The 22,966-nt window shown below is 30.4% G+C and overlaps 1 protein-coding gene across 23 annotated transcripts in view; it reads left to right on the forward strand.

Moving 5' to 3' along the window:
- Window positions 1–21,955, forward strand: part of LOC143235073 (tensin-3-like) — a 172,922-nt gene extending 150,967 nt beyond the window's left edge. For 16 of the 23 annotated variants that reach the window (XM_076472849.1, XM_076472851.1, XM_076472848.1 and 13 more), the window contains 9 exons: window positions 120–232; window positions 1,272–1,358; window positions 2,847–2,975; window positions 3,310–3,405; window positions 5,653–5,730; window positions 6,847–6,900; window positions 11,706–11,877; window positions 15,512–15,625; window positions 18,290–21,955. In XM_076472849.1, coding sequence (XP_076328964.1) covers window positions 120–232; window positions 1,272–1,358; window positions 2,847–2,975; window positions 3,310–3,405; window positions 5,653–5,730; window positions 6,847–6,900; window positions 11,706–11,877; window positions 15,512–15,625; window positions 18,290–18,470 — 1,024 coding nt within the window. In that variant the 3' untranslated portion in view covers window positions 18,471–21,955. The remainder of the gene's footprint in view (window positions 1–119; window positions 233–1,271; window positions 1,359–2,846; window positions 2,976–3,309; window positions 3,406–5,652; window positions 5,731–6,846; window positions 6,901–11,705; window positions 11,878–15,511; window positions 15,626–18,289) is intronic. The other 7 variants (XM_076472850.1, XM_076472865.1, XM_076472866.1 and 4 more) reach the window with 2 other exon arrangements.
- The last annotated feature ends 1,011 nt before the right edge of the window (window positions 21,956–22,966 follow it).

Genomic DNA, 22,966 nt, shown 5'->3' on the forward strand with positions numbered 1-22,966 from the left:
TTGAAACTTTCTCAAACACAAAGATTATTAACAGTATATTTAATTGTTTTCATATGGATATGTCTGCATGTGTGCTATGTTTATGTTTATTGGTTTTAATCATATTGTTCTCACCAAAGGATGGAAAATGGGGATTTATCACTTCAACAGACTTCCCCTATCCTCAGTGGTCACAGTTCTCCAAGTCAGTACTTGGATCAGTCCTGTCAATCCAGCATGATATCGCTGTCAGGTGAGGTGGCATTAATGTGTCAAAACTTTTCGTAAGACCAGAAATTCCACAATAACAAAATGTCACAGACAGATCATATACAGATATCACTGCCAGGTGAGGTGGGATTAATGTGTCAAAACTTTTTGTAAGGCCAAAAATCCCACAAAGACAGAATGTCACAGACAGACCATTTATATAACATCAAAGCCAGACTGTAATAACTGTCATCTGTATCACTGTAACCACTTATAGGCTATACAGATATCACAGATAGACAATACAGATGTCATCACAGTCAGATACAGATATAATCATTGTCACACTGTTCAGGTGTAAACTACCAGGATATGCTGATTTATTTGCAACTAGACTATGTAGATATTCCTAGGTTATCCAGTTCTAATCCTTGCCAGACTATACAGATTTAATCACTGGAAGACTTTACAACTGTTACTATAGCTAGACTGGTTTCATGAGCAGGCTATAGCTATACAGAATACAGATAAGTGAAACCATAAAAACTTCACCACATCTATTACATGCAGTGACATGTCATAACTGAACTTTACAGATGTTATTACTTCCAGATTCTACTCATATAATTAGCAATTTATTCACAGTACAAAAAAAAATTATGGAGTTTTATATGTTTCTAGTGTATTGGAAATAAAATACACAGTTGCCATTTTTATATCAGTATTGCAACTTTCTGTCATTGCTTACTGTGTGTAACAGCAGACTTAGTTTTTCAAGTTTTAATATATATTACAGAAATTTGTTTTATCAGTTTTAAAAATCACAAGTATAATGATAATTCTGTCATTGTTGTAAATACCAACAATGCAACAAGTAAGAGGTGTAATAAGGTACTGCTTCTAATCCTAGAGCAGAGATGTATTGACATCAACAGAATGTTCTATATGTTACAAGATTCACAGCTTTGTTCATATAAGCTTCAACAACTATTTTACATTGATACTGTTTTGTTACATTTTTTACAAAAGTCAGGAAGTGTTCTTTTGTAACTTCAAATTTAGTAAGATTATCCTTCTCATAGATTTCCATGAAGTAACCTATCAACTCCCATTTTTTGTGAAAGACACTTCTAGATATTGGTATAAACCCAATTTATCCCGAGACAAAGGTATGAGTTAAGTAGTAGTGATTACTTCCTAGGATAATGTTTACTTTTAGGCTGTGTCTTGTTACAGAATTATTAGTTAGATCAATTATGTTTCTATTTATGATAATAACAAGAAATATTTTAATAAAAACTTTTGACACTTCAAGATTTTTGCAGTTATAACTAAAGCATATGTTAATTTATTTTTGGAGGTAATTCTTCAAGGTTTTAGATATCTTTTTAATTAATTTTATCTGTCAGAGCAAAACTAAAATTCAACCTGATAGTGATTATAGCTAATTAAATATACCTTTCTTACTTGTAAAGATTGTTTTATATGTTGTGTTCCCTTGCTGCAAACACTATCCCTATAATAAAAGACTAATAATAATAACAAAAGTTAAAAATAATAAAATCAGATATATAAAGCACCCTAACCAATACTGTTAATGAAAGTAATAATTAAAAAAAATATATTACTAACTTTTTCACAGCACATCTTATGTTTTTTTATTATACAGAGGGTTGAGTACGTTGGATTAAAATAATTATGATTATGCACGTTATAAAGTCACATAACCACTACAACCAATATAATGCAACAGTGGAATAGCATGTTTCAGAATCACATTATATCATTCTTCAGCATATTAAAGGTAGTGTGAAGCCAGCAAACATCGATCACTTTTGGGAAAAGTGTGTAAGAGTCCTTTCTCACATGAGTATTCATACACTGAGGTCATAAAGATATGTTCCGATCATAAACTTAAAATTTCCAAGATTGGATGTCCCTTATGCTTAATAGCATTGAGAAACAAAGGAGAGACATGCGCAAGTCATATTTCAACCTAGGTAAGCAAAATGTGACTTCTCTTAATAGGTGAAATTCACAAATACAAAGATCAGTGGCAAAAGCCATCTACATGGCTCATACTGTAGTATATAATATAATCTAAAAGTATGTCAGCCTCTGAAACCAAGGTTAACAGGGTATGAGTTTACCAGATAAGACTTACAGGTGTATCTCTCATTCAATCAATGCATACCTCCAGTAGCTGGAAAATAAAATGGGTATTCATATTATTCAGTTCAAAGACATACCAGTCAAGTTGCATGGTACAGCACCTGTGGAATTTTGGGATATTAGACTGTTGATTTGTGTACTGTGTACTGGAAAGCTTGCAGAAAACAGTAGTGTACTTTGAACTTAGCAGCCCACTAAAAGATCCTTTTAAAATGAAATCAATATTGCAAGGCACATGGTTGTCAGATAGAGCATGACCATATTTGCCAACATGGATTGTAATAACATATTGAGGCTCCAAATTCATTCTAACCTACTTAACCTCTGTAGAGCCTCTTTTATCAATTAAAGTTGTAAAAATCATTCTTTTCTTTTAGAAACTATAACTAAAAGATAAAAACAAACTGTGTATATTTTTTTGCATCTGCTTCTTTTGTTTTTCTTGGTGCTAAACATTAGATTAAATGCAGGTCTTGTACTCATAGCTTCCAGGATGTTAAAAGATAAGCCATCAGGGTCATTTCTAGTCCGAAACAGTCACACTTTTCCTGGCCATTTTGGGTTAGTAATGAAAATTCCATCATCATTATCACCAGACATTAAAGCAGAGTGTGGTAAGTTTCCTCTTTCACACAAATAAAATTACTAGTATATACAACAATTTCAAAAACAATACTTGATATTGCAGCAAGATGTGTGTTGTCAATACATGGCAATGAAATAACAATTTAATTAAGTGATAAAGTATGATCTGTCCTTTTAATCATTTTCATAAAGTATCCAAAGTAATAAAATATGACACTTTGCATTTATGATAAATTAAAATGTTTGAATCAGTAAAGTTTCATCTTTTTTCATCAAATTGACAGTATCTGAAAAACATAACACTTTAGACATGTTTTACATGTTTGAAGTCTTACAGCTATTTTTTAACTTACTGATTTTTAGGAGAACCTGATCCCAGTAAACTAGTACGACATTTTTTAATAGAGTGCACATCAAAGGGTGTAAGGCTCAAGGGTTGTCCTAATGAACCAGTTTTTGGTAAGTGTTAATTATTTTCCTACAATTTCAGTTAATGACAGATTAGTTAGTAAAATTTTATGATTCAAGTAAGTTTCAATGGAATAATGCAGTGACTAATGATTAAAGAATGTTTTATTATGCTAAAGTAATCATGTAATGACATTAGTACATTTTTGCTGTCACGTGTTGCTCACTGAACATCATAAATTTTGGTAAAAAAAATTGATAATTATATAGCACTAAGTAAATTAAAATTTAACTTCATGTCTTAAAAAACACATTCAGTGAACTGTACTGAGTTGTAACAATTATATAGGTTACTGGTTAGACTACATTTGGAGTATTGTGTTCAGTCTTGGGATCCTTACCTTAGAAAAGACATTAAATTGTTGGAAAGGGCTCAGAGGATGATTACTAAAATGGTATCTGGGAAGGAGAGGGTATCCTGAGATTATGATCCTTAAAATGGTTTTACCTTGAAGAATGAAGAGTTAGAGAGGATCTGATGGAAGTTTTTAAGTTTGTAAAAGAAATTGATAACGTTGATGCTTTAACAGTGAGAATTATAGAACTAAGGGACGGAAGTATAAATTTAGGTAAGGTAGAAGCTGTCTTTAGATAAAAAAAATATTGTTTTTCAAATACGGTGGTTGTCCTATAGAATGAGAAGCCTTCAGATGTTGAGGAGGCAGTAAATTTTAAAGAAATTTTGATTAATATATGAATGATAATGGGTGGCTTTAAATTTTTGTAATTTTATTTATTTGATAGTTTCGGTTTGGCTTGCAAGATAGGACAGCTGAGGTAGACCAGTAGGTTTCTTGTTGTCCTTAAACATTATGTTATGTTATTTTACTATGACATAACATCTTTTTGTTTTGAAAGATGTGTGAATACATTTTATCAGAAACTTACATTAGTAGGAAATACTTTTTCAACTAGCTTAAGAAGTCTTTATTTCTGGTAATATATGTAGTTGTCTTTCAACAGTAAAGAAGTGTCAGTATCCATTGCCCTTATAGTTAAAATTTCCTCCAGTCAAAAGTTTAAAGGATTGGCCATGGTCCAGTGATTGGTATGTCAGGCTGCAAATCAAAAACCTATGGCTTGTATTGCATTTCTGCTGAATGTCTTCCATCCTTTCAGCTGTGGGTCCTTCATAAAACTGATAATCAACTCCTTATTTTGTTGACAGCTGAGCAAAGACTTTGCAATGGTAGTTGTAGTTGAATATCTTACTTCCCTCTGGTTGTCAGGGCTCTTGACTTACAATCTGTGGTATCAAAACCAGATGTTGAAAGTGCTTACCCTTTTAGCCATGTGGATGTTATAATGTGATGATACCTCCCACTATTCATCAGTTAAAAAAAAAGTAGACTGATTAGTAGCATTTTATAGTGTCAACTAACTGTTTCTGCATAGTCTCTGAAATTGCTCTGTATAAAATTCAAAAACAAACAATCCTCTGGTTAACAAGTATTTAAAAATTAAATACTGCTATGACTGAACATTAAGAGTCTCTGACATGACTGGTTAACTTGTGTGTTATTTAAGGTGTTACTCAGACAGAAAGTACCAACACCAAATATTTAGATATCTTATTATACCCGTGAGTCATTAAATAGTGAACAAGTTTTGAAATTTTTTATTAACTGTTTACATGATGTCCTCTGATGGATCAATGGATTGTTTATGAAATTATGACACTAAAATCTGGAGTTTAGTTATCAACAGTGAAGGAAACAGTCATAGCACATTGCCTGTGTAACTTTGCTCTAAAACAAACCAACTTTACAAGGTTTTTTAAATACCTAAACCAGTTAAAAAGAGCCTTATAACTTGTAACAAAATATTGTGTATCTTCACTTGAACTGAGATTTTAATTTTCTTTATTAATTGTCATCCTATTCTTACATTCACAACAATCATCAGTCCACCCACCCAATGGTTTGGTGGTAAGTTTCCATTCTGTATCTTTGTGCTTAATAACAACCAAACCAAGCATTCATCATTATTTAATTTGCCCATATTATTTATGAAAAATGAAAATAAATTATGAAACATAGGGGTGACTAAAAATGTTTTAAACAAATAGCATATTACTTGAATAAAATAATTAATGATTTCAATATAAAATATTCTCATTTTTTCTTTTAATTTTGGTATTTTTATTAAAAAAGACTGGTTTTAAAATTTTTGCTTCACAGACTAAGATTTGGTAATGAAAAAAATTTTGGCCTTATGTTTTCATTTTTTACATTTTAGGAAGTTTATCAGCTCTAATTTATCAACACTCCATCACAGCCTTGTCTCTATCCTGTCGGCTTCTACTTCCAGAGCTTGGTAAGTTGCTGTTAGTATAGGGCATTTCTTTTGTTATATGATTTTGTCATCTTATTCATAGAAACATGTATAACTCTGTTTTACATCAAGACTTACAGGTTATTATCAACAATTTAAGAAGTTGTTTTCTCTCTTCTATTGTTTGATTTTAGTTTTTTAAATAAATAATATATGTGTATATGCTTTTGTTCGTAAAAATTATATGATGGACTGTACAACTTGGCAAAATAAGTGCCAACTAATTTCAGTTGTTTGAAAGATAGAGAACTGAGCTTACATGCAATTTCGAATATTTATTATAAATTGTATATGTTGTTCGAAATTACTGAAAACAAATCTGTAGAATATGAAAAAATATTGTATAATAAGCTGCATTTCACTGCAAAATTTCTAAATAGGCATTGCACCCAGATTAACATGTACATACACTTTACAAGAATCATTTGTGCATAATAGTAAAGTGGTATCATAGGTAACATATTAACCACTTATATATTTGGTTCATGGTAAATTCCCAACTCTTATGCTATGCAATTATGCTACAGATAGACTTATAGTTGGAGAAATATGTCAAACTGTGTTCAGAGAAGGATGTTCATAAGGTGAGATTATTATGTAAGTTAGAGCCAAAAGCTACAACAGTTTGAAGAAGAGAACCTAAGTATTCTCCATGAAAGTAGAAAACCTTGCATAGAAGATAATTTAAGACAGCATCCAATTCAACATTTTCAGGTACAGAATGAAACTATGGTTAGAAAAAGAGATCCCTATGACCAAAAATAGCCACTGTCATATAAAACAAGACCTGCTTCCTATATATATATAAGTTATACAAATTTAAACCAAATATTCCCATCCTAGCAATTAACTTAAAATTTAAAAAATGCTATAAATTTTAAAATAATTTTTTTGTTTATTGAGTAAATGAAAACTTACAACACTGTGTAGAGTGTTGTAGAAACGAAGCTCTGGTGTAAATGAATGATATACATTTTATGATGTTATTAAAAATATTTCTTTATGTGTGTTACAATACTCTTCATACAGAAATGTTTCTAAAATAAAACATTAGTTTTTATATGTATGATAAATTATTGGTACTTTCTTTCTCAAAAGAGCCAATATCTGAGACTACTTCCCACTGTGAATCTAATCAAGGGAAAAAACTAGGTAAGAAATCTCATAATATGTGATTAACCAAAATAGTGAAAAGTGTAAATTTGCAAACTATGTTTTTGTGTTAACCAGGTTCCACATAATTGTAGAAAATAACACCTAAACTCTGCAAGCAGTATGTTATTAACCCTTTCCATATGAGTCACAGGTCAAAAGCCATGTCATTACATTTGCTAACTTGCATTCAAAGCTTTATTCAACTACTGTTTTATTAATTTATGCCCTTAAGTGTGGTATCAAACTGTATATTAGAATCCAAATGTTAATATTATACATTATTTAATTTTGTAGTTAAAAAGTAAATATTAGAAAAAATGCATAAATATCTATTTTTTGTGTCATGTGGTATGTTGAATGCAGCATTTGTTGAGATTAGATGTTTGTGATATCAAAATACAAAGTCTATAGTTTTATACGAATTAATAACTAAAGCTACCAATATTGAAAAACCAGAATATTAAATAAGAACCTCCTATCTTTTCCATTTGCTGAGACATCACTCCTCATATATACTTGCTTCTACATATGACATACGAATAACTAATCGAGTTAAGAATGTTCCCCATGTGGTTTTCTCAGCCATTTTCAAATATAACTGTAGCATCTCTTTCATTCGAGACAATATTTTGTACTGGTAAGTTAAGTCTATAGTCTGTTCAAAATTCCTTATTTTTTTTAAACACAAATACAGCTTAGTTACTAAACTTGATAAATTATAATGGAATTCTATGGTATTGATATAGTAATTTATGATTTTCTTAGGTCATTGAAATATATGTATAAAACCTAAAAAAATTATTTCATTTCACATCCTCCATGTGCATAATTTCTTAAGGCTTAGCAACTATAACAAGCAGCAACTGAGTACAAAGGTCATAACTAGAAGAGATCATTGTTTGCTTTATTCCTTTATTTACTGTTCTATGTTTTAAGAAAATAAGTCTGAAAACCTATTTGTAAATAATAATACTGTATATACATATATAATGTATTATAACTGAAATGCAATCATAATTTACGAAGTACTAGTCCACTAAAACATAGCCAAGATAGGTCATTTTCTAGAGGTCAGTTTTATATTGTTGTATACATAACATGAGTTCACATGTGCATCATTTTAACTTCTGTGATATTGACGACCAATGGCTGAAAACTCAATATAATATATCTGTATATATATATATATATACACTGCTGGCCAAAATCTTAAGGCCAATGAATGTAAAGAAAAAATATGCATTTTGCATTGTTAGACTCAACCACTTATTTGAGTAGAGCTTCAAAAGATGAAAATAAGAAAAGGGAAAATAAAAATAAAAAACTTCTTTAGCATTTAATAGGGAAAATGTGAACATTTAAATTAGCCTAAATACCACCTGGTCAAAAGTTTAAGACCATACCAAAAAGAAGTCCTAAACAGGGTAGGAAATACCCAACAAAAGGTCTCAGTAGTGAGTTGCACAGCCGTCGTTGTGAATAACTGCAAACATTTGTTTTGACATGGTCGATATAAGCATTTGCAGAAGGCTGACTGGAATGTTATTCCAAATGGTGAAGATGGTTTCACAAAGATCATGCACTGTTTGGAATTGATGTCCATTTCTATAGACTTCCCTCGCCATCCACCCCCAAAAATTTTCAAAGGGGTTCAGTTTGGGCAAACATGCTGGATGGTCTAAAAGAATCACGTTATTTGCCATGATAAAGTCCTTTGTCCTGCAGGCATTGTGGATTGCAGCATTGTCCTGCTGAAAGTTCCAGTCATTTCCACACAAGCGAGGGCCTTCAGTCAATAAGGATGCTCTCTCGAACATGCCAATGTAGCCAGCTGCTGTTTGATGCCCCTGTATAACCTGAAGCTCCATTTATATAGATTTCCCTTGGCATCCACCCCCAAACATTTTTAATGGAGTTCAGTTTGGGCAAACACGCTGGATGGTCCAAAAGAATCATGTTATTTACCATGAAAAAGTCCTTTGTCCTGCAGGCGTTGTGGATTGCAGTGTTGTCCTGTTGAAAGATCCAGTCATTTCCACACAAGTGAGGGCCTTCAGTCAATAAGGATGCTCTCTCCAACATGCCAATGTAGTCAGCTGCTGTTTGATGCCCCTGTATAACCTGAAGCTCCATTGTTCCATGGAAGGAGATAGCACCCCAGATTATGATGGAACCTTCTCCTCTGTGTCATGTAGAAAATGTCTCCGGTGGGATATCCTTATCATGCCAGTAACATGGGAAGCCATCTGGCCCATCCAGATTAAATTTTTTCTTATCTTCTACTTTTCTATGTCCCATGTTTGGTGCTTCTCAGCAAAGTATAAGCGAGTTGTTTCGTGGTGTGGAAGGAGGCATGGTCTTTGAAGACATTTATGGTTTTTAAAACCTTTCTCTTGTAGATGCCATCTTATTGTTCTTGAGCTGCATTCTGCATCCGTAAGGGCCTTAATCTGGTTCGACAATTGGCTGGTGTCTTGCCAAACAATCTGTTGAATCCTCCTGCTCAATGCTGACAAAATTTTCTTTCCGTATCCATCAGGATCTGTTAAGAAATTTGCAACAGCAGTTTTACTACGTCCAATCTCACCAGCGATGGCACGTTGAGAGAGACCTTGCTTTTGCAGCTCGAAAATTCTGCCATGTTCAAACTCTGTCAACTTTTTAGCCTTTGCCATGTTTTTACCCAATGTAATACAGGAGATGTCAGTGGGGGTTGTTGGCAATGCTAATGCTTGAATACAAATGATAAATTTCGTTACATGTTTACCAATTAACACTTCGTTTCAGTATGGTCTTACACTTTTGACCAGCTAGTATTTAGGCTAATTTCATAGTGTTTAGATTTTCCCTATTAAATGCTAAAAATGTTTTTTTATATTTAATTTCCCTTTTATTATTGTCATCTTTCACAGCTCTACTCAAATAAGTGGTTGAGTCTAACAACGGAAAATGCATATTGGTTCTTTATGTTCATTGGCCCTAAGATGTTTAAGCTATTTAGGCTAAACACTTGTAGCCATCCAAGAAAGTAAAAAATATAACTTATATATATTTACCAATAAATTTTAAAATAGCAGATAAAGGGTAAAGTTTTTTTTTTCTTGAAAAACATTTGACATTTAACTGGAAGTTATGAAGATTTCACATGCATAAAAGTATTTTTAATCTTAAAATGAAAATTACTTTGCATATTGAATAATCAACATTTTGAAAGAAAAACGTTTATGAGAAAATCTTAATACTTGATTCAAAATTCTAAAATATTAACCAATATCCTGCAAAATTTTGTTAATATATTTGTACATTATTGTCATAGACACTTTCATAGTTACATGCTGAGTAAATATCACCTAACCTGTAATTAAAGCATTGAATGCATATCAACACACATGAATACCATCTTTACTGTTATGTCTAAAGAATGAGAGCTGATGATTAAACATGTATGGACTAATCACTTTACATATAAATGCATACTTAAAATAGATTCAACTACTCAGATTCACATCCAAAATTAAATTTGTTCTACACACTATTTTCATTTATTTAAGAAATCCATGGGCTTACATAAACAGAAATATTATTTAAACCCTATGTCTCACTGGCTAATTATGATTTAAATATTATGTATAATGGTAATGTTCATGGCTAATTATTATTTATTACATGTATAATCTATAAAAAAATATAACCATACAGAAATGTAAAGTATTGTTCAACTTTACATTTTTTTAATTTTTAAATTTTATTGGGAGGAAACAGTCAGCATTAATAACTTATAAACTATACTGTAAAAGTTTGTACATTAACAATTTTACTCTATGAAAGATGGCACAGAATGATCAAATAATATAATAATTAAATACCAATCTGTATATGGGGAAATTATTTATGTCATTCTCTGTGTATACTGGGATGAGTTCAACATAACCAAATTCATCATAATGAAGAGTTATAAAAATGTATCTGAGAAAGGCTGGTGTTGATATTAACACTTATTGATAAGCAGAGAACAATGTTTTGATCTTCCTAGGTCATCTTCAGGTTAACCTTCCTTTTTTAACCTGAAGGTGACCTAAGAAGGTCAAAACATTGTTCTCTACTTTATTCTGATTAAAGTTTTAATGCCCATACCAGCCATCTTGAGATACATTTTTATTTCAAGTGGGTTTCTCATCATCAAGAATGGTCATAAGTCATACTTGAGAGTTTATATGAATGAAATGCAACTTATCTGACTGTAATCTAAGATGTAAAGAAAATTATTATTATTCAGATAACATTTTGGAACTTAACCTGTCTGTAACATAGGATGAAAAGAAGGTTATTATAGTGGTACATATTTATTCTAATCAAAGTACAGCAGAGGTGACATACTGCAACTTAACCTGACTGTAATCTGAGACATCAAGATGGTGTTATAATGTTACAAAGTTATTCTAATTAGGATATGGCAAGCTTTGCCATCTTAAAACCTCATAAATTGTAATATAATTTAAACCCAAGGCTGGATTAAAGGTTTTATTGATCCTATACTTTTTAACTTATAGAGGCCCCCTCAAGACAGAACCTCTACATGCAATACATTTATAGTCATAGCTTGAGGCTCCTAATCAGTGTGAGGTCCTGAGTTTCAGCCCAGTAAGCCCATTCCTTAATATAGGGTTGTTTGAATTTATGTGATATTTTACATTAAGAAACCTTTTATAAATTTTCTCAACATAAATAATTGTTGTATTTTTAATGAGCCTTCAAATAACTCCTTTGCTCATAACATCTTTTTTTTTTAACCATTTCATCAGATGGAAGTAAAGTATTGTACTTGAACACAATGGATACAGAGACTCTTACTGGACCACAGGCTGTTCAGAGAGTTGTGTCAGAGTTATTGGAAGCTAATCATCCAGCTGCTTTGGTTGTTGTGCATTTTGGAGTGTCTGACAAAGGAATCACTATAACAGACACCAGTCGAAAGTAAATACTTCTTAACAAATCTGTTTTTATAAATTACATATACATCAGTTATTATTTCACTTATAAACCTAATAGGGCATTTTAGAGAAAAAACAGTATAGAATTGATAATAAAAGGTTTTATTAATGTGTTGAAACCTTCTGGCTTATCAAATGCTTAGGGACTTACACATACAAAGCTAGGCAGTGGGTTTTTTAATACTGAGATATGATAGTCAGTAGTCTTATGTGTACAACATTACACAGTTAGAAGAGTGTCATTTCAGTAAAGGAGGAGCCCTAAAAAGGTTCCAAAAGTCACAAAATTTTTACCTAATCCTTATCAGGTTTTGCTGGTCTTCTCCAGTATGTTAATTCTATTTTTTTTTAACGAAAAACAGATTGTAAGTTTTTATGTTTGTACATATGTAACATTAAAAAAACTTTGTATCTGAAAACAACCATTTTTATTATATCACTCTTTTAATATACATAATCTTTATATTAATCAGTGATGTCGAGAAACTCACTTGTTGAGAAATTTGTATGCAAAAACGGCTCATTGGGTTGAGAAAATATTTTACGTAGAAGAGCGAACAACGTTTCAACCTTCTTCAGTCATCGTCAGGTTCACAAAGAAAGAGGTAACTGATCGGAAGCTAACCACATGTTTGAAAGGGGTTGTGTAACTGAGTGTCGGAATGTAGAGGGGCGGTGTTAGATGTTTGAATATGTAAGTTTATTTATTTTATTATATTAATATAGGTATAAAGGCATTCCTTTATATTGGTTTATTTTGGGTTTAAGTTGTTGTATAAGTAAGGCTTCTTTAATTTTGCGTTTGTTTATGTTTGTTTCTTTATTTAGTATTTGAGTGTTTTCTATGGTTATGTTGTGTTTATTTGACTTGCAGTGTTCGAAAACGTGTGAAGGTAACTTTTTATGTTCTTTGAATCTGGTTTACATTTTTCTACTTGTTTCTCCAATATAGAAGTCGTGGCAGTTATCACATTGTATTTTGTAAATAATGTTGGTGTGGTGTTTGTCAGTGTAGTTTTTACATAGTATAGACCTCAGTTTTGTGCCTGGTTTTTTAATAAATTTGGTATAAACTGGAATGTCATATTTTGTTACTAATTTTTGCCAAATGTTGGTTATTTGTTTGCTGATGTCAGGAATATATGGTATACAGCAGTATATGGTTTCGTGAGATATATTTACTTTAGTTGGTTGATTTTGCTTTCTGTCTAGGTGTGTGCGTATCATGTTTTCTACGGTTTGTGGGGGGAAACACAACACAATTTCACAAACACTTTATTCCTACCTACGTAAAACCGACTCACGCACACCACAAATATACAGCATCCCCAAACCTCATAAACCAGATTGTCCATTACGACCATATATAATGTCCACATATGAATCATTTAATTACAATCTTGGTAAATACATAGCATGGGCATTCTCCAAATATGTAACATCAGCCAGCTCATTCATCAAAGACTTTTAATTTCAAGTCTAATCTAAATCAACTTAATCATAAAGCCTTAATGGCCAGTTTCGATGTTATATCCCTCTTTACAGAAGTTCCAACAACTGAAGCCTGCAAGATAGCCTTAGAACTCTATATTCGAGACCCTAACCCAACCATAGAAATTCCCAGTAACCAGTTAGCAACCCTAATAGAATTCACCACGATAAAGACAAACTTCATGTTCAACAACCAAAACTATATACAAACAAATGGCCTAAGCATGGGCAACCCAGTATCACCAGTTCTAGCCAATATTTTTATGACACAAGTTGAAACACAAGCAATTAACACAGCATTACATCCATCACTATACTGGTACATATATGTAGATGACACGGTTGCAGGATTCAAATTTACAGAACACATACTTAATTTTTTCAATCACATTAACTCTATACATCCCAACATTAACTTCACATGTGGACAGGAAGAAAGCAATCAAATATCATTTCTTAACCTCAAAATTACAAGAACCGAAACACAATTCAAAACAGAAATCCACCGAAAAATCACCCATACTGGTGATACATACATTCCTTGGGACTCAGCACATGAAACAAAACAAAAACTCAACATACTAAGAAACCAAATAAACACAGCCATAAAACTATGCTCACCAGATAAAATTAATGATGAATTAGACAAAATAAAACAATAATTCATCAACATCAATAAGTTTCCTCCACAAACTGTAGAAAACATTATACACACACACCTAGACAGAAAGCAAAATCAACCAACTAAAGTAAATATATCTCACGAAACCATATACTGCTGTATACCATATATTCCTGACATCAGCAAACAAATAACCAACATTTGGCAAAAATTAGTAACAAAATATGACATTCCAGTTTATACCAAATTTATTAAAAAACCAGGCACAAAACTGAGGTCTATACTATGTAAAAACTACACTGACAAACACCACACCAACATTATTTACAAAATACAATGTGATAACTGCCACGACTTCTATATTGGAGAAACAAGTAGAAAAATGTAAACCAGATTCAAAGAACATAAAAAGTTACCTTCACACGTTTTCGAACACTGCAAGTCAAATAAACACAACATAACCATAGAAAACACTCAAATACTAAATAAAGAAACAAACATAAACAAACGCAAAATTAAAGAAGCCTTACTTATACAACAACTTAAACCCAAAATAAACCAATATAAAGGAACGCCTTTATACCTATATTAATATAATAAAATAAATAAACTTACATATTCAAACATCTAACACCGCCCTCTACATTCCGACACTCAGTTACACAACCCCTTTCAAACATGTGGTCAGCTTCCGATCAGTTACCTCTTTCTTTGTGAACCTGACGATGACCGAAGAAGGTCGAAACGTTGTTCGCTCTTCTATGTAAAATATTTTCTCAACCCAAACGAGCCGTTTTTGCATATAATCTTTATATTAATCCATACAAATACCAAAAAAGTGACCTTTTATAATACTGACCAAAAGGAAAGGTATTTTTGTATTGAGTTGTTAATGTTTATCATAGTTTATTTGGACTAATATCACCATTCACATGTTTCAGGAAGCTCTTTCACTTTAGATATCATAAATATTTCCCTTAATTTTTAAAAGTATGTCGGAGATTCCCAGAAAGCTAGCTGCTCCATTTAGGAGGTTGAAGTACAGAAGATACTTTATATGAAAATATAACTATGGTTTTAAGAAAAAATAAAAGAAATGCACATTTAATGACAAGATAAAAAGAGGTAAAATTCTTAAATTTTAATCAGCCCAACAAGGTCGATCATATTATTCTTTTTGCTATTCTATCTGGCCCACAGGCTTTCTAGCCAGTCACAAATTTGGGACCTTGGTCCAAATCTCAAACCAATTTGTACAATTTCCTGAGTTCTACATAGTTTTGTTAATTTTAGAATGTAGTTGTATTGCATTTTTACATCACTTTATTTATTTCTTCCATCCTCTAATTTTATTAGGCACTTAGATAAGAAGGTTAATTACCATGATATGTTGCTTTGTTAAGAATGATCTAGTAACCCAGAATAAAATAATCAAAGCTATATTGCATTTGTGTAAAATAAACTATATTATAGCCAGTTATTCTCTTCCATGTACAACAATTAGGTTGTTTTTCCGACGTCATTATCCTGTATGTAACATCAGCTATTGTGGGTTTGACCCAGATAGCAGATGTTGGACAAAAGAGGATGTTGTAGGAGTTATACCAGTTAGTTCTAGGTAAGTGATCGGATAGGGTCTGATATAAGTTAAATGGAATTTAACAATATAAAACTATCCCCAAAATTTAGACATGTAGTTATAAATGTAATAGCATCTCTATACTCCAACCATCTGATTATTGCAGTGAGATAATATATTTCATTGTAATAATTGTAGTTATCATGATTTTGATTCCAGTCTAAGTGGGAATAACATGGTAAAATCTTATGATGGTTAAAGTGCACTGATTCATCAGTTGGGCTTCTTAACTGTTGTCATTATTTTTGTTTGTAACTTCATTGATATCTCAAAAGGTTCAAGCCAGTTTGGAAAATTTGTAGTAAACCAGATAATTAAATATGTGGATTTACTGTTTAACATAAGGGGTAATTTCTAGGATAATGATAGTACTAAAAATATTTTATTTATTCTAGGTTTGAACTCCATTTAAAAAGGCAGACTGAGCAGGGTAGATTTAACTTAATTTAAACGTTAAATATATTGTAGCCATAATAATTTGCAGTTAGACTGACTTATTTCTTAAAGCCACAGGTGCAAAGCAGAGAGAATTATTGTTCAATGCAGACATTATATGAGGTATGTTTGGAAATATATCCTTTTTTGCAGTCTTAAGTGTTCTGCAGGAGGTTAGTGTCCATTACTTCAGCATTGGTCACAAACTAAAGAAAAGGTTCTGTTGAATACATTCTTAATTTAATCATATCAGTAGACTTGCACCATGCACTTTATTTACCTATTTCAGTGAACCGTATGATCAATTAGCTTCTTTTTATATGACTTATATTCAATAGCATAACAGATTTACTATTTGATGTGTGATAATTGTAATTTGTAAAAAAATTATATTCATAAAATGTTGGTAAAGAAGAAAAGTTCAACCACAAAAAGCATGGAAATTACTTTGTAAATACAAAATATATTATTCAATATATTACTGAGATTTGTGAAAATCTGGACTTAATTAATTTTACCTAAAAGGTAGGCCACTATCACAGCCTTTTAAAAGGTTTCATGTCTATAATTTTAATTTCTTGGGATATTGTTTAGGGTAACAATAAACCACTTTCGTGGTTTTAACTTCTGTTAGTTTATGTTATTATTAATTTTGTTACAAATATCCTTAAAAAGATTAGAATACATTGTTTCATCAGTTGAGTACCCTCATTGTTAATGATATTTACATCTAGCCTTTGTTGTCCCTTTACTCTCTCAACATTTATTTATTTATTGTTATTTTCATTAACAGTATTGGGTATACCATGTAATATATCAAATGTTATTACTTTTTATATTGATGTATTGTTTAATATTATACTTTCATTATAGAAACTATTTTCTATTGTGAGCTTAAAATGTATATTTGCAACTAACTCCCAGCTGACTGAACCTCTTGAGATATTATAGGGTTTAAGGTATAAAATATAAGTAACAGCAAGGGTTACGTGACAAAATGTTGCATTCTAATATTTATAAGCAGAAACATAAGAAAAGTATATTTGATTAGCCATTTTGATTACAAGGTAGATTTTTAGTTTCTTCTTAAGTAAATGAGTAACTTTGATCAGAAGTTAATATTAATATCCATGATTCTTAGAAACGTTTTTATATAAATAATTTATCACTCTGTACTTAAAAAAAATTCATATGACTATGTCACTCTTCTTTTTTATTTTAAAACAAGTAATAAGTAATATCTTATCAAACTGCAGTGGTGGAGAAAGTTACTTAAAATAAACCCAATGAAGATCTTATGGTAAAAATTACATCCACATTTTTATTATACAGTTGACTCTGGTTACCTTTATTAGATATATTTCTTATTTCAACAATATAAACCATATCATAAGAAATAGTTAACATTTTTTGCTTATACAGAAGAGTTCTTTCATGTAATAACTTTTCACTAAATTTTTAATTTAAAAAAATAATGTTAACATGTCATTTTGGTCTTTTTAAACCAGCTGTCCTTAGTAGTTCAGTAAAAACTGGCTTGTTTACAATGCTAAAAACTGGGTTTTACTGTCTGTAGTGAGCAAAGCACAGATAGCCCAATATGTAACTTTGTACTTAACAACAACCAACCAATCAACTTATTTAAATTGTTAATAATTGTAACTGCCATAGAGCAATCAATTTATCCTTAAATTAATTTCAAAACTTTAAAATTTGGGTTTCAGTCCCTGTGATGGGAAAAGCATTGTATAGCTTAACACTTTAACAACAACTAACCTGCTTAAATCAAAAATAATTTTAACCTCCATACAGCAATAAATTTATCCTTAAGTTCATCTCATGATTTCAAACCATTAATCAATGAATATACTGAAATACAGGCCATACCTCAGATATTTTTAATTATTATTTTATCTTTTAGTGAGTTTGTTTCTTTGTTAACAAGTTAATTAAATTGTTTTGATAATTTAAGCTAAAAATAGTTCATTTTTAATTTTAACTTTTGACAGAACAGTTATCGTGAAAATGTATAAACCTTTGTAGGTTGTGTATGTTAACTTTGCAAAAAAATATGGTATTCCTTGATTATGGTTTACGTTTTTCATTATAATATAATTAACTTTTATGGACATGTTTTTATTTGCATATATATCTTTCCATATAAGAAAAACTTGCATAAAAGTCATAAGAAAATTTTACCCTCCATAGATTGCCGGTAACTGTTGTAGTTTCACTCTCCTCCTGTCACCTCAACAAGCGAAACAACTGCTACTTCTTGGCAAATAAAATACACTATATGTTAATTGTAACAATATTTTTTTTAGGTTGTAGTGGAAGAAAATGTTATGTCATTGTGGTCAAATATTTTGGATCAAGAACACATCCCTAATTTTTTACCTTTTACCTATATGTATTTTATTAATCAAAATGTATTTTTATTTCAGGTTTTTGTTTGTGTTAATCCTTTTGATGTGGGGTTGGTATAACACACATGAGTTCATCTACACATTTGCATGCATTAAGTATTTGCACTCTAACTTTGGGCACAGCATTTGTATCTTCACAACATTAAATAGACTTTTAGTAAAGATTACAAGTTTTTTGTACACAAAAAATAAGATTTTTTTAACACAGTTTTTTTTTCTTAAGATATGTTTGTGAAAATAGTCTGTTTCATTACCAGACCAAGTACAAAATGATTTCGTGTTATGATTAAGAAAACTTCTTCATCCCAAAATTCTCTAATGTTATTTGCATAATCTCTAGGACCTCCTAAATACATTTCAAACGTTTGTTTTCAGTAACACTTTACATTACATGTTATTTTTTATACTCTAACTATGTAAGGTCTGTCATTTAACCAACCTCATAACCATCATAAAAAATTAAGAAATATATAAAAATTATGTTTTATTGTGCTAGAATGACTACATATTATAACATGAAAATACAAATGTTTAGTCTCTAAGTAGCTTAGGTCTCATATTATTATATATTATATATTTTTATTATATTGACCTTCCAGTCATGCGTAGCTAACATTACATAATTTGGTGCATGTGCATTTGTGTTATGTATACAGTAATAATTAAACACCTTTAGTCTTCTCTGTCTTGGGTGTGTCTTAATAGGCTAGTATTTTGTAATATACAGTTACATTTCAATTAATATATATTTATATAGATTATTAGTATTTAGAAATAAATTATTCATTTATTTTTCTTGAAATATAGAAGAATAAATCTAGAAGTAAAGCAAACAGTTATATTTTCTCACAACGACTTTTGAACTCGGTTGCTGTTGGACATTGGTTGTTAAGCTTTTTAAACTTTTACACATCAAAGATATCAAACAAATTTTTTTCATGTTTTATGTGTATATATATAGTTGAATAACCAAAAAATTATAAATAACTATACAGGTACCATAGAATTCCACTATAATTTATTAAGCTTAGTAACTAAGATGTACTTAGATTTTAAAAAAAATATGAAACTGAGTAAACTAAAGACACAACCTACGTTTATGAAACTGTGGTTTGAAGGTAGCCTTTTCACTGATTAAAATAGCTGAGAAAACTACAAATGGGACATACTAAACTGTCAATTGGTTATTCACATGTTATATAACTATAGTAAGAGCATATAAGAGACCATTAAAAAAAAATGGAAAGAGTTGAATGGGGTTACTATGTTTGATTCAGTACATAAGCCATATCTTAGTAAAATAAAAGGATATAAGGTTCTTATTGTATATTCTAGCTTGGTAACATTATTAATTTGAGTTCCTAATTTGTACAAAACTATAGAACTGGTATTTAAAAATTAGGTTTAAACAGTGCTACATTCATCATACCATGTGACTCAATACAATCTATATTTAGGTGTGTTCTTTTAATATTTACTTTTAAATTAAGAAATAAACTCATATTTAGTATTAAAGTTTGGATTGTAATCTACAATTTGATTCCAACCTTATTGGCATAAATTCATAAAATAGTAGTTCAGTAAAATTTTGAATGCTAATCAACAAATGTTATGACATGGCCTTTGACCTGCGACCTTTTTCTTAGGTTGCAGTGGAAGAAAATGTTATGTTATTGTGGCCAAATATTTTGGGTCAAGAACACATCCCTAATTTTTTACCTTCTAAAATAATGGGAAAAGTATTCTTCATTTAAGTTCTTGCATTATATGTTACATCCCCCAAGAATTTATCCCTCTTGTAATTTAAAGTATACCTGTAAATGAATATTTGAGGCAAAAACTGTTTTTTGATATTATTTTAACATAGTAAGATGATGTTAAACAATGACTGGATTTTCCGACAAAATGACCTGTTTTGTGTTATTTATTGTAAAATTTGATGTTATAGAAAAGGGGGGAAGGTGAAAGATCAGAAGGACTATTGATATGATGATATAAATGAAATTCTAAAATGGACCTTGCTACCTAAATTTGCACAATCTTGATGTTGTAAAATAAAATTCAACTTCCTATAGTACATTGTTAATACTAGAAAAGAATTTGAAAGAGACCTTACATAATCTTTGAGGAAGAAGTATGTAAAAAAACATGCAGTTTTTAGCAGAGATTAAATGTTGTTTTATGTTATTCTTTAACAACTTTTTGTGCTGGTTACTTGGCAGAGCCTTCATAAAGACAGCAAATACATCATCTTTTTATCAGCATAATCCTAGGTAGTGTGTTCTAGTAACTAATAGCACAGAAGAATGATAAAAATACATGAAAACCTAAAGATGTTTCCTTTTTACTTTATATTGTTATGTATTATTTTGTGATATTCTACAGGCGCTGCTTTGGTTTTGTTGCCAAGAAGCCACCCAGTTACAGTGATAATCAGTGCCATGTGTTTGCTGAAATTGAACCCAATCTCCCAGCTTCAGCTGTGGTCAGTTTGGTAGAAAATATAATCACGAGATTCCTCAAAAATGTTAAGATTAAATCATGAAAAATGAGGGAGAAAAATAGGGAGATTTTTTTATAGCAAATTCATTAAGCCTAAATTCACAAATTTAATAACTAGGAAACTGTTATCAAGTTACAATGAATTTAAAAACTTCATATTTTTCTTCACAAACAAGACATAGAAAAAGATCTAAACTCTTTCTTCAAGTCTTGAACTGTGGAAACATTTTCTTCAGTCAGTTGAATAATGCATTCCTGTATAAAGACAAAAATTAAGTACCTAAGTGTAGATGAGGCTTAATGAAAGATTGCTTGAAGACATGTCACAAAAGAGTAGATACAGGATACAACAGCTCTAAAATGAATAAATGAATTATCCTTATAATCAAACAATTCAACAAATATATTTTTAATTAAATCTTTATTTCATTAAACAATTATCGTAAAAGTTCTCTTTAGGTCAGAAGAGAGTACTGTTTTGAGAAATGATTTAAACTTGTATCTGTTATCTTAATGTAAATTAATCTTTAGCCACTCATTGACAAAGTTTTTTAACATTATTATCTTAACATGTGTTATACAAATATAACATTTAGTTGTTTAATGTTAGATATTCAGTGTTAGTTACCAGAAGTTTTTAATTCCTGCCTGATGATTTTTGTTGTTGCTGTTGTTGTTTTTCACAAACTTTTTTTCACAGTTGCTCTCGTATGTAAATGATTTTTAGAATTAAGTTTACATATAGGCATACTAATCTGTGTTTAGTGAGAGCATTGGGCATTTTAGTTCCTTGAAGTTTGAGTGAAATTTTGTTCTCATTAAAGAAAATATTATTCATATATTTAAGGTTAATTCATTTTTCCATATGTTAGAGTTAGATACTTTTCTTGAGTACAGAATGCTACAAAATGTATTTCAAAATAAAATTTGTCTTATTTTGCATAAAGTTATGTGATCATGCATATGCATTTTTGTTAATTATATAGAAAACATGATATAAAAATCTCTATACAATTTCTTTCTGCCACATAATTCATAAAATCAGGTCCAAGATGCACACTATCAAGAATATACATTTTTTTTAATTACAAAAAAATACACATTTTTACTTCAAAAATAATATTACTTCTTGACTGCTGCCAAAATTTTGTCTTTAGTGTTATCTTTGTTTATGCTGAAAATAATATTATTTGAGTACCAAATTTGAACTTTGCAATTAATGATGCAACTGTTTGTACGTACCTACATTATTTATAATATTTGAAATATATTAGAATTTACTGATATAATCATTGACAATTTCACATTTCAAACTATTCAAGCTTTTTGCACATGCTTATATTAGATGTGTAACCCTAAATATGCATTACAGGTATAGCCTCTATTTTAATACATTTAATTTAGCACAGTTCTCTAGCTTCTGTATGTCAATGAGATACACGTACATTACATTAAAGTATTTCTTAATTGACTCGGGTATTTTCTTACTCTTCATATAAATTACTTTACCTGAAGGTCATGTGGTTAAGTTTGAGTACAGTTGTACAAAATAAAGTAAAACTATATGCTGTAATACAAGTTGCACTTTTCAGTGATGTCAAAAAAACCCACTTGTAGAGAAGAAGGTCGAAACGTTATTCACTCCTCTACGTAAAATATTTTCTCAACTCAAACGAGCCGTTTTTACATATACAAGCTGCACTTTTCAAACTAAACTTCAAATATTGCTTAACATAAGTATTGGGAATTTGACTTGATGTTATTTGGATACATGTTAAATATATTTGAAATATATATATCAAATTTTCCTAAAATATTTTTGGAAGGCACTTTTATGGATCAATATGAGAAAAGAATATGATCACCTATAAATAAGAAAAGTATAAAAAAACAACAAAAAACATTATTTTTCTCTTCTTGAAAATTGGAGAAGTTAATGATTCTGAAGACTGCAAGG

This window comes from Tachypleus tridentatus, chromosome 12, assembly GCF_004210375.1.
Source record: "Tachypleus tridentatus isolate NWPU-2018 chromosome 12, ASM421037v1, whole genome shotgun sequence".
Lineage (NCBI taxonomy): Eukaryota > Metazoa > Arthropoda > Merostomata > Xiphosura > Limulidae > Tachypleus > Tachypleus tridentatus.